Source organism: Pseudoliparis swirei, chromosome 14, assembly GCF_029220125.1.
Source record: "Pseudoliparis swirei isolate HS2019 ecotype Mariana Trench chromosome 14, NWPU_hadal_v1, whole genome shotgun sequence".
Taxonomy (NCBI): Eukaryota; Metazoa; Chordata; class Actinopteri; order Perciformes; family Liparidae; genus Pseudoliparis; species Pseudoliparis swirei.
Window position 1 is genome coordinate 8,882,115 of NC_079401.1, and position 12,902 is coordinate 8,895,016.

General features: G+C 46.9%; 1 protein-coding gene across 1 annotated transcript; it reads right to left on the minus strand.

The window, feature by feature from the left end:
* Nucleotides 1-1,064: 1,064 nt before the first annotated feature.
* Nucleotides 1,065-12,618, minus strand: LOC130204673 (uncharacterized). Its single transcript, XM_056431571.1, has 10 exons — nucleotides 12,451-12,618; nucleotides 10,929-11,074; nucleotides 9,608-9,689; nucleotides 9,358-9,493; nucleotides 8,953-9,155; nucleotides 8,679-8,815; nucleotides 8,425-8,566; nucleotides 8,041-8,322; nucleotides 2,772-7,917; nucleotides 1,065-2,289 (listed from the first exon to the last, which is right to left on the minus strand). Exons 1-10 carry the CDS (start codon nucleotides 12,577-12,579, stop codon nucleotides 2,255-2,257), a joined length of 6,438 nt encoding a protein of 2,145 aa, XP_056287546.1. The 5' UTR covers nucleotides 12,580-12,618; the 3' UTR covers nucleotides 1,065-2,254.
* Between the last annotated feature and the right edge of the window lie 284 nt (nucleotides 12,619-12,902).

The following is a 12,902-nucleotide window of genomic DNA, read 5'->3' on the forward strand; positions in this document are numbered from 1 at the left end:
ATATTGCATGGAAGCTTTCCTGGGAACTAGATCATAAATGAATGTTACATCGCTCGTGTTTCAAATGACAAAAGAAAGTGCCACACCTGTGGTATCTGAACCCGACTCGTCCCGCGGGCTCTCGTTTCCTCCTCCGTCTGCGTCGACCGCGATAAAACCATATCGACGGAGATGGGTGAAAACGCAGAGGTCACTCGGGTCATTCGGGTCATCGGGCCTCAGCTGACTGTTCCAGGACCCGGACGTGTGGACAGGAGAATAGAGAACACTCAGCAGGGTTCATGTCCACGGTGGCTGCTCCACTTGCAGTATTAGTGCGACACATTGTGCAAAGAGATTGCCGTGAAATTGCGGGCAGCGGGAGGCGCCAGTCGGTGGCAGCTTCAGCTCCTGTTCAAAGAAGAACAAAATGTCATTTCATTTGATCGAGAAGTCAATAGCGTGGCTCCAGAAGGGGGGGGGATGCAACTCACTCTGGTTTGAGCTCGTTACCTTCACATTTACTAACATCTTCTTCCCTTTTTGACCCCAGCAATTAAAACCTCCAGAAAATGATTATAATTCATATTGTTTCCCAATTTTAAGTGTGAGGTACTCTATGTGTGTTTGTTGACGACCTAAATATCCCTTTAAATGAATAAAAAAGTTGATATTCCTTCTATGTTTTACACAGTAGAAAAACAGCCTGGGGTCAAATTGACCCCAAAGAACACCGATGCGTACAAGTTGTGTTCAGCACATTGAAAACATATCATGTGACTTTCATGTTTTCCCAGTTGTCCCCAATAAATTAGGAAAAGTCATGAAATATGAAGCAGAAAAAATGACAATCATATTTTTCGAGACGTTAGACATTGAATGGGGTAAAATTGACCCCAAAGGTAGAGGAGGGTTAAGTCGTGTCACATGGCGGGTTGCAGACGTTGGCGTCAGGCGAGGACGACGCGAGGTGAGGATTATTCTGACGAGTCATCATAATTCAATATTCTCCGTCTCCTCTGCTGCCGGCGCACAGAAGCGATATGTTTCTGGGAGAACTCGCTTCACAGTCCAACAGATAAGACGCCATTTGAAATAAGTTTTATTTTTTACTTCCGAGAAGAAAATATAAACCCTCGCTCCGACACCCACCTTATATAATACGCGATTGAAACTCTTCAAATATTTACAAAAGATACAAAATAAATATAACCTGCGGCCTCCCCGGTAACACTTTAAAAACTGTGGTTGTTTATTACTTTCTCTTTGAAGGAAAGAGAAATCACAATGTTTCTAAGGTCTTGACACTTCAGCCAAGATACAAATCTATGTTTAAATGACAAAATATAATGAAAGCCACAATTTCAGAAATATAATAAACTCAACACGATCATGACAGAACCCGGCAGAAATATGAGCGGGGCGTGTGGTTGGTCTTAATTATTGCTAAAGTAAATCCAGCGTGATGATGGGGACTGGGAGTGACATCTTTTCTCAAATCCCTCCAGTGAAATTATAACATCTTATGCTTTGCAAGAGGAAAAATATGATTGTTAATAAAGAGATTGGTGCGCAGCGCCCCCTACTGGTTACTCAAGGCGAGGACAAGCACATCCCTAATAAAGCCCATAGGGATATAAGAAATACAATTAGTATTTAAACAAGAATTACACATAACATTTTCCAAAAGAGAGGCAACATTTCTAAGTTTAGAAAATTATATGCAACCATAAGATGTTAAAATAGCGTGACTTTCAGATGTACAGTCTCCATCACAGAGTTTAAGCAGAAAAAAATGAGTGCAATAAGCAAACAATGGCATCATATGGCTTTCTGGGGTGAACACATGTGTCCTAGTGATAGCGGGAGCGGCAGTGTCGTGTTTTTTTATCCCTTTCTTTTCACAGCGCTCAAGAGTCCGGACTTCAAGCCACAATTCTTAATCTCCGCTCCAGGGGAAGCAGCTGGAAGCAGCCCGGCGGTTCCAGAGCAGGCACTTCAGTACTCGCTGTCCTGCCAGCGGTCCGACTGGGATTCAGTTCAGTTCTCCTCGTATCGGATTGGCCGTGTTCCGTGGGTTCTGGCCGCCCCCCGGACTTCTCGTTACAGGCACACGCTGCACTGGGAGTCGGGCGACCCTTTGGGTTCTCGAGTCTCCAGGTGAACGACGCCGTTGCCCTGGGAGACGGACAAGTCGTCCGGAGAGCCCTGATGCGTCGAGGTCCGGTCCGTCCGGTGGCTCCATGCAGGTTCACGATGCGTCCAGAACGTCAGTTCACTTTGACACGATTGGACCCGTCGAACTGTTCCCTGAAACAGGAAAGAGAGAGAATAGTGACGATGAGACGTTGCACGAATTAGACTTCTGTGCTCAATACAGGACATATTTATCCTTTTTCTGGAAATTTTTTTTAAATTGAGAGATGCATTACATTTGAAGACTACACAATTACATATAAAGATGATATATATATATATATATTTAAATGGGGAATCTATTGCTTTCATGCCAGTGATTGATATTAAATTGGCTAAGCCAATTTTATTCTTATTTGATTCTCGATAAAGGATCAGATGACGCCCTCTACGCCCTTCAAAGGCGCCTCTAAAACTCCTTCATAAAAAAGGTAGACACAGAATGGGGGGCGGGGCCTGACTGCTCCACCTGGAAACATGGAGCCAGAGACTGATCTGTTACTACAGGAACACACGGTGGGACGATGTCAATATACGGATCTCTAAGACGCATGTTGAACATTAAATAATTTATTCAAACTTTCCATTGAACTCACGCTCGTCGTCGGAGTCGAACCCGAAGAGGTCGGAGCACTTCTGCGCCTGCCGATGACTCTGCAGGTCCTCGGCACTGTTGAAGGTCGCGAAGCAGTTGGCGCATCGTTGTCTCTGCGGCGTCTTGGCCGCGCGGCTCTCGGGAGGAAGGGCGGTCCTCTGGGGGCAGTGGTGACCCGACAGCTCCTTCCTGCGCTTCGGCATGGTGATGTACTTCTCGGCCAGGTACGCCGTCGGCGGCGGCCGCTTGTACGGCCGGCTGCTGTACCCCGAGAGGGCGTCCGTGAACGCCGAGGAGCCGGCGTCTTCCGGGACTGCCTTTCCGTTCACCACGACGGAGGAACCCGCGTTGTTGGTCGTAGATTGTGCCGTTTCCCCCGCTTCACCGACAGAGAGGAACTTCGCTTTCGCCTCGGCGGTTTGGGACTTCTCCGGCTTCGGGGTCGCAGATCGAGCTCCCGGATCGCCGGGCTTCTTCTTCTTCTTCACATTCTTGGCGTCGCCGTCTTTACGAACATTCTTGCGCTTCTCACTTGCGCCGTTGGGGTTTGACTTTTTGGTGATGTGAGATTTCTTGGATTTTTCCTTTGGCGTCGCCTTCTGCGTGTTCTCTTCAGCGGGAGGAGAAGTGGAGGCGTTTGAGCCGGTCGCCGTGGCAGCCGGGTCGGAGGAAAGGGTCGCGCCGAGAGCCGCTCGAGCCTCGACCGCTCGGGCTGCAGATTTCGACTTGGCTTTCTCTTTCGAAGCAGACGTTTTGCTCGCGTCCTTCGGTCTTCCCTTCAGTTTGTTCTTGTCCTCGTTGTGAAGATCCCCGTGTTTGTTTTTGGTCTGGCGTGAGCCGGAGGAAGCCCCGTGGCGATTCTTGTCTTTCCTTCCTTCCGTTTTCACGAGGGATTTCTTTGATTTGTCTCCCACTCCCTCCCGTGTTTTCTCCCCCGAGGTGGTTGGTGGTGCAGTTCTCTCATTTGAAGCCGAGCCGGCAGAGCCGCTTTGTGCCGAGTCGGTGTTTTCCGCCGCTGCTTTTCCCTCGGCTTCTCCGAGAGGACTTTTCTTCACGCCTATCTTTGCGTTGGCTTCGCCATTTGTAACCTTATGCTTCTTTGACTTGCTGGAGTCTGAAGAAGCAGTTGGGCTTTCTTTCGAAGTGGAGCGTTTTTTCACTTCATGCAGTTTCTTAGCTGTGAAAGTGTGTGTTCCGTCTGCCGTGTCGATCGATTGGTTTAAACCGTTTGCTGTCGTAACAGCTGTCGGGGTATCATTTAAAATGTCCTTTTGTTCTACGTGATTGGTCTTAATCGGCTCGTTTACTGATTTCTTAGACTTTAATTTGTTAATTGACACGTCTGTAGTTTTGACGACGTCTTTGACTTGCTCTTCATCTCTTGACTCGTTGCCAACATTCGAGCTCTCTGCTGCTTTGGGGAGGTTTGCGATCTGGGCTTTTTTTTCTGGGACAGTTTGATTGTTTTGCCCATCGGTCGTATTCTCGTCATGCACAGCTTCCTTTGACTTCGGAGGACGCCCTCTTCTTTTAGGACCTTTCGCGTTTCCTTTGTCCTGCTTCTTTTTGAACTTGTGCCTCACTTTGATATTCAGTTTTAACAGCGATGATGAGATGACTTTGTGACTTCTGGTTGTACTTGTCACTTTTAACGTTTGCCGTAATCTCAGATTAGGGCCAGCGGGCTGTGAAGAAGTGTCTTTGTTGGAAAGATTCTTTAAGACGTGTAAATCCTTGGTCTCATTCCGCTCTTTCGACTCCTCTTTCAACACGGATGCACTGACAGTAAGAGGCGCTTGTTTTTCTGCAGTGGAGTTTTGTGCATCTTCTCCTCCTAATTTACAATCAGCCTTCACACCCTCAGTCTTGTTTACAGTAGCGGTTGCATCTTTTGGCGTATGACCCGGTTGTTTCTTCCCATCCGGCGTGTTACCCCGTTTGTCTCCCGTTGGCTCGTTTGCATTCTTGTCTGGTTTGGAAGCATAGTGCTCTCTTTCATGGAGGTTCAGCGCCCAGAGGCAAATGAACAGCTGAGAACAACCAGGGACGCAGCACGCCGCCTGCAGCGGACTGTGCCTCCTGGCGTGGCGTCTCATTTCTATTCCAGTTTTGAACCTGGAAGTGCATCCCAGGTGAAGGCATGGATGCCGAGGAGATAGTCTATGTCTTTCAACATGGTGCTGAAAGTGTTCCAAACTCCACAAAACCCTCACGCAGCAACTGCATTTACCGTGTCCCGCACGGAACGCCACTTCTAAGGGTTTGACCTCGCCGGCGTGATCTTCGAGAGCGTGGTAGAGGAGCGCAACGCCTTTCTTTGACCGGTCTTTAAACCAGCTGCAGCCCTCCACCGGACAGCAAACTCTCTCTTGTGGCTCCTCAACAACTCTCTCGCGTCGTTTGCCGTCCGTCTTCAGGACCCGCGGTGAGTCGGTCTTCTTGGAACAGCTGACCGCTTGGTCCACCTGTGCCCATGTTGCAGAGGAATCCATCTCTGCATCTTGGTTTTCCTGCAACCTGGAGTTTACAGCTCCATCCTTTGTTCTTTCTTGAGGGATCTCCTGCGGTGTCGGGACAGCTTCCGAATCCACGCTGTGCCTTTGCAGAGGGTCGCGCGCTTTCTTTTTCCCATTATGCCCGTTTACCTTGTGAACAGGAGTTTTACCATCAGGGTGCTTGGACACGTTTCGTTTCATTTCATCCCCTGGCTTGCCGTTTGATCTCAACTGTCTGGACCCGGATGGGGTTGAATGTGGAAGGCTCGTTGATTTAGGACAGTCTGTAGATGTCCTCGATCTCCCACTACAGCGGCGCTCAAAAGACACGCTTGTGCTCTTAGCTTTGGCAGAGATCTTACACGTGGAGATATCTTTGGTCTCTTGGACATCGTTACCTTCCGACTCTTTGATCCTCTTCAGCTTTTCAATGTGGTCGGACAGGTGCATCATGGCCAGAAGATCGTCTTTGAACATCGTCCTGCAGAACATGCACTCGTCCTTACGATAATGGAACATGGCATGTTCGACAACACGACTTCCCTTAAAGGCCTTGTTGCAGAAAGTACAACAGAACTCCAACTTGGATTCCTCCGATTCTGGCAGATCACTGTCCTCGGGTGTTTCTGGATCAAAATCCTGAGTTTCCTCCTCCTTTCCTTGGACATCGGCAACTGAGGAACATGTGGAGGTAGTTTGTAATTTGTGAGGAACTTTGTCATCACTTCCAGATGTGTGCTCCGTGGACGGACCATCCTCTGGCGCTGGCTGTTTGCACTTCTCCAGATCTCGAGCAAGTGCCTCAGGCTCAAGTTCAGTTAACATTTCTGTTACCAATTTCAGATCAGACATGTCATTTATGCTGTCCTGATCTGTAGAAGCAGGGCCCATTGCACTTGTGTCATTTTCACAAGGCACGTGTCCGTTTGGGGATTTGGGTGAAACATCCAGCTCAGACAGGCTGCCGCCAACAGCTGTGAGCACCTTTGGACCGTCTGCTTTTGATTGGACGACAGGATTGTTGACAGTTTCAGCCTGAGAAGAGAGTGACTTCAGTTCTTGCCTCCCTGCTCTAAGACCAACTTGAGACGGTGTTGGATCAGTAGCTCCCATGCTTAAAATGTTGGCCATCTTTGAGACTGGAGAGATTTGATCAAGAACCGCCATCTGATTGTTGACCGGAGGTGAAGTTTGCAAAACCTCAGCTGAAGTTGTGGTTTCTGAAGCGTCTTTAACAGCGCGAGACCCTTTATCTAACCCTGGGGATGGAATCACTTTAGTCGCTGTTGAGGCAATCGTGACCTTCATCTCAACAGCAGACTCGTCACAGAGCCCTCTTGCTGAAGCGATGGCTTGAGCTTGCAGGACCGTATCCAACATCGGGGCTTCTGGAACCTCAGTTTCTGCCGACGTCTGCGACGCATCGCTGACTTTCATCTCAGCGGCAGACTTCTCGGAGAGCTCTCTTTCTGAAAATATCTTTCGCGAGACTGCTTTTGTAGTTTGAGCGTGAAGGATTTTCTCCAGTGGTGGGGATGTTGTAACCTCAGCTGCTTCTGGTGCGTGTTGAGTGATTCCGCCTTCGGTCTCCGTGGCAGGTTTGTCAAAGAGCTCTCTCTCTGGATCTTTTGGAGGACTTCCTTGCACTGAGGAGCGTGTGATTGTTGAAACGGAGCCTTGAATATTGGGCCGAATACCTTTCCCTTTAGGCCGCCGAGCATAACAGTGCAGCTGCTGTGCGAACATGGCCGCGTCCCGCGCTCTCAGAATCACTTCTTTGCGGTGCACGGTCTTCACGGGTTCGGACGTGGCAGGAACCTTCAATGTCGGTCTGTAGAGAAGCACTTGAGGGAAACCTCTCTGTCGGTTGTAAGTGTCCTCGTTAAAGGTTCCCAACAGTTCATTGTCTGGCAGGGAGAGCTCAAGGATCACTTGAGGAAGGGTGGCTGGTTTGAGGGTCTCAAATGTAAACCCCTTCTGGTGCTTGCTGCTATTTTTTCTTGCCTTAAGATGACGGTTTACTGAAGGTTTGTGTTTGGCATTGTTCTCGAACTCAACAGTTTCGGACCCCTTTACAACATTGGATCCATGGTGCTTTTGATGTTTCAACCCATGCTTTTTGATCTTTGAAAGAACATTGTTCCTTCCAAGATTTCCTGAGTCTTCAAGAAGCCACCTGGGTTGTCTAATCTTCCGTTTTGGTGGGTTCTTCTCTGAGAGTCTTGTACTTGGACGAAGTTCTCCATACCCAACAGCTCCGTTGTCCTGTAGTCTGTCTCCCTGCCAAAACGAACGCCTCAACGGTTCAGGTGATGACAGCTGGCCGCCTTTCTTCTTTCCGGTGTGGTCAACATCAAGCCGTGCTCTTCCGGGGTTCACCTTTAATCTCTTGGATGCAGTGTCGATGTCATGACGGCCGTCATCTTTATGGTCCCGCTTTTTAGCTGCTGCCCCCTTACTTCCTTTCTGAAATGCTGATGAGCTTGATCGCGAAAAAGGTTCTTTGGCGCAATAGCTCAGGATCCATTTGTCCTCCATGATCTCTTTGAGGTCACCACTAACCAGCTTCTCGGTCATCAGATTCAAACAGTTGGTCCGCAACGCAATGAGGTTACAAAACTCTGGGTCAAAGTGCATGTCCTTCTTCAAGACCTGAGGAGAGATAGAAAGAAAAATGTTTTGGTACCACAATATGGATTAATGACTAGCAACAATGCTCGTCTTTAATGCCACGATGCATTTTCAATGTCACAAGTTGTTTAAAAGGTGCTCTACCTGCAGGGTTTCAAAGCGAACGTGATTTCGGATGGGGCTGTACTCTACGTGGTAATCCTGATCAGGATGCATGTAAAGAAGGTACACCAACTTGTAGGTCTCAACAGTGCGTTCGAGGAAGAAGATCAGAAGAGCGCACGCCCGGGAAACCTCAAGGTCATTGGGGAGCAGGCCGGTGATGGTTTTGTAGATGAGGGACTTGGTGATGACATCGCAGGGAAGGCAAGACCCCAGCGCATTAGCACAAAGCTCCACGCAGAACTGGATACCATCTTCACCCAGCTAATGAGATACAAACAAAAGATTGAATATCAATTCAATGCATCGAAATCAATCAACTCAAAATGATAAAAAGAAATATGCACAGCAGTTGAAATCTCCCACCTCTTCCAGTATGGCTCTGATGAATGGAAAGATCGAGTTGGCGTTGGTGGCAGACAACATCAGCCGATGACTCTCCTCAAGTAGAGCTTGCTTGGATGTATTCAACCGACTGTGAAGTTTACTCCATATGAAGACAAGATAACTGCAAAGGACAGAGTTAAAATGCCTCGTAATGATTTCTTAAATGGGGAGGCGTGAGTTGGTGTGGTAAACTGACTTTACATTACATCGGCATGCGATTTAAGTTCACTTACCACAAATAGTACATGTCACCTCTTCGCAGCTGCTGGGAGAGGAAGGCTCTGCTGAGGGCTAGTAGCAACTCATCCTTTTCCTCACCCTCCAAACTACAGATGATATGAATTGCATCTTTACCATTAAATTCAGCCACCTGAAAAACAAAGGACAGCGAAAGCATCAGTTCCATCAACAGACAGTTCTCAGACATCATTGTGTGGGCGCTAAGCAGCACTAAGAACAGACTGAAGCAAAAACTCTCGCCCATGATAGTCATCCGTCCCCACACACCTCTTTGTGAAGGCGGTCCTGCTGTGAGGTTTTGAAAAGCCACGTGAGGTAGACCTGGAGGAAGAACAAGTGTTGTCCTGCTGGGGGATGCCGAGCACAACACCCAGCCAGGGCCAGAGCCTCGCTGACTCGTTCACAGGATAAGAGGTAGCGCACCCGGAGCTCAAAGAACACCGGCAGCTCAGAGCCGATGCACCCGTCCACTGAGGTACAGACAAGAAGCCACATGGGAGGGGGAGGCAGGGGGAGAGAGAAGGAGAGAGAGGTTTGCTTTGCTACTGCTTCAGAGATTAGCAGCCAAAAAACAAGGATCAACCTATATTACGATAAAGTTTTTTTAGATAACTGCAATTCAGCTAATTCAGTGTTACAACTACGACCGATGCATAATACCACGTCACCTACCTTCACTTTGGGGTAAACTGGACTCACTGAGGATTGCCTGTAAGGCCGGGCCGGCCCAAGGCCCACCAGCCTGCACCAAACGCTCGACCTGAAGCAGGTGAACATTCTGATGCCTCGCAAGCGCCGAGTAACATTCCTGAAAGAGCAAGCGGACAAATACCCATAAATATATTAAGAGAACCGTCGTCTTGTATTAATATAATGTTCTGAATGTTTTTAAATAATCAACAGATGTGCACATCATGCTCACCTGGAATGCAACAGTGAAGTGATTGAGTGGCTCCTGACAGAAGTCCTTGTGGTCAAAGAATAGCAGCAACTCAAAAACACTCCTGTGAGGAGATCAAAATTATTTAGCCTAAAAATTAAATTCACATTTAAAAAAAAACTGTTTTACATCCACACAAACAATTACCCTTCTGCGAGTACTCTGATTAAAGTTAGTGAGTAGGTTTAGAGAGACAGAGGTATGCACTTAATTGGAAAGCAGAGGGAAACCCTTAGAGACACAGGATGGAGGGAGTACGGTCAACAGCTGGCACCATGCCAGGGTTTTCCTTGGCTCACAAATTGAGTTGCTCGAGCCAAAGAACACAATCAACTATCGATTCCAAAAATATTGCCATCAACATTCCCCAAATATACCAGACTATGACAGAGATGGTTGAGCAATATATACAAATAAACGTTTTGCATATTGTATATGTGAATATTCTAGTTGTTTTGTGTATATAATAGATTTTTTTTAAACAATTCATCCAGTTTATTTCAAAGCACTTTTGTTTTATGAAAACAAAAGTGTATTATCAATGTTTTATCAGCATCAGATGTGTTTGTGTCCAGGGTAAATGTAATATCTGATGTTTTGTGTGTGCTTTTCCAAGGACACACTGTGCAAGGCCGGTTCCCTAAGGGGCAAGAAAGGCTTTTTAGGCATTAATTCACAATTAAACATATGTGAAACTTGGAGAGCTGAACAAAGCTGTGACAAAAACACACCAGTGCAAGATACTTCCAGTCTACTTTCTTCAGGGAACCTCAAAGGAAGAGCGTTGGCAGAAATTTGAGAAATGTGCATGTCTTTTTGTTCAGGGACAAATAATTAAAACAAGACATTTTAACAATGCCTTTGACAACACAGTCCAACTGCCAAATATATTGTAGTTATAACTACTGCTTACAATGTAGCTAGGCTGAATGATAAGTAAGAAAGATACTAAAATATGGATTTACAGAGAACCAGTACAGAGAACCAGTTGCATAGACACACCCACAGCAAATATGGTTCAGAGGAAGTAGTTTCAACTCAGAAAAAAACATCTAAACTTTGCTCTAAAGGAAGATTTTACTTGACACAAAAAGATAAACAGATTCAGAGGCAACAGGTTGAGTTAGGATATGAAAGCCTGGTATCATTGCTCTGTCGCCTACGATAAATCTTAAGAGGTGCATTGCAATAGCACTGTACATGATCGTGACTGGTGCAAGATTATGTAACAATAATGTGCAGCAAGTAAAATCTGTGGAAACTACTCAAGTCTTTAAGGGGGGGGGGGGGTCTGTGTACTTACAAGGCCAGACTACTGAGTGTGTGTCGCACATGATCACAGTTTGGTGTGAAGAAGGTGGAGGCTCGAGCGAAGTAGCGGAGAGCGATCCCAAGGATCCTCAGCTGAGGCAGCGGCACCTGCCAGCGAGAGGCATACTCCTCCACCAGCTGCACGGAGAAAAGACAAAACAGAGGCAGTTTGTACCATTTAGCATGTTTACATCTGCGGTGATATTAGATGTTTGAACTGCAGTGGCAGGTACATTGGTGATGCAAGATGAATATGGTTCAGCCTAGTGGCATTTATACATTGTTACCAATAGCAACCAATTGGAGCTGCAATGCTTAGTCAAAGTTTCAAGCAAAAATGCCCAAAAATTCTGTTATGAGCCGTATAAATATTACGATTCCCAGCTTTTCTTAGTTTTATAACCTTGTCAATATAATATCTTTGGGATTTGGACCGTTGTTTTAAAACCTTGGAGCCATACAACCAGATAAATAACACTAAGAGATAACAGATTGGTTCCTCAATTACTGACAGCAACTAATACTAAAGAATAATCTGCTTGTCTGAGGAAAGCATGTTATCATATTGCTTAATATCAAAGTACTCACTGTACAGTGATGTGAGACAACATCTTTACTTTAGAGTCTACAACCTTCACCCTGAAACCCCCTTTGACGAGCGTGCAACAGCAAACGGATAGTTAGTGCTCCTGTGTTTTCATACAGTTAACACTGGAATAAAACGTCTGCATATCATGCCATTAGCCCAGCAGCAACATATTTGGATTAGTCAAAAATCTTGAGATGTGAACGTTTCCTCCTGTTTGTTTTTAGGCTGAACTCCATTGATAAATCTCTTCAGTGACAGTTGAGTATTTGACAACAATGCTATTCAACTGACATTTCAATGCACTTTTCCACGTGATGCATTGACTTGTAATGCGCGTTATGAGCACGACAGGATGTGAGGACATCATGTTATAACGTCACATCGTACAGCTGCATGTTTATTTGACAACAGATTGGGCTTTAGGTCAAATACTTGATAACGCGGGCTACTAATAGCATAACAACCTCAAGTGAGAAGTTAGCTCACATCAGCTGAAGTTAAACGACTACCAAACGTGTCACAGACGTGCAGAAAAGTTGCCCAGCCGATAGTTTGGAAAACAGTCGGCGTACTGAGCGAACTTGCAGGCAAATCCTGTGCTAGCCGGCTCACACGGTTAGCCGACGTAGCTTGCTAGCTGAGCAGTGAACACCCATTCGTGAAAATATGACTGATTTACCGACTCTGACTCTTCAATAACGTTAACTGAATCTGAAGATGGGTTGTCAGACGTGTTGTTTAAAGGGCGCTACTGCGATAAATTTGCGTTTTAAAAAGCGACTACGGGCTCGTTAGCTCGGATGCTAACGATCCTATGTGCTAATGCTAGCGAGTGTAACTGGCAGTTCTGGGGGAGGGGGAGTTCGGCTAACGGCTCGTTTCTACGACGACAAGCATGTCACCAACTTCGGCGACCGCTCCTTACCTTGCGAAAGTCAGAGCAGAACGGTTTACTATCGGCCCATGTTTCCCCGCTTGTGTAACGGCTCAATAAACTCCCCAACTGCTCCTCGAGCGCCTCTGACTCGCGCACGCAGCCCTCCTCCTCCGCCATACTGCCCGTCCAGCGCTGCTCGTAGCAGCCACCACTCCACACATACATCGCGACGGCATTGACGACGCTGATTGGTTGCTGACAACGTAAAGGGATCTGCTCCTTTACTGGTGCGGCGGGCACCGGAGAGGGAGCTTGTTAGGGCGGAGTCTGAGCTCCTAATTAAAACAGAGCCTCAAATTAAGCCCCGCCACCACGGGACAGTGAGGAAAAATTACATGCGCCACAACCCACATGGCAGACACAAACACAGCGCGTTAATGACTATTAGAGCCATTCTGCTGTCAAAAATCTTACACTGCATGCATCTTAAATAACATAAT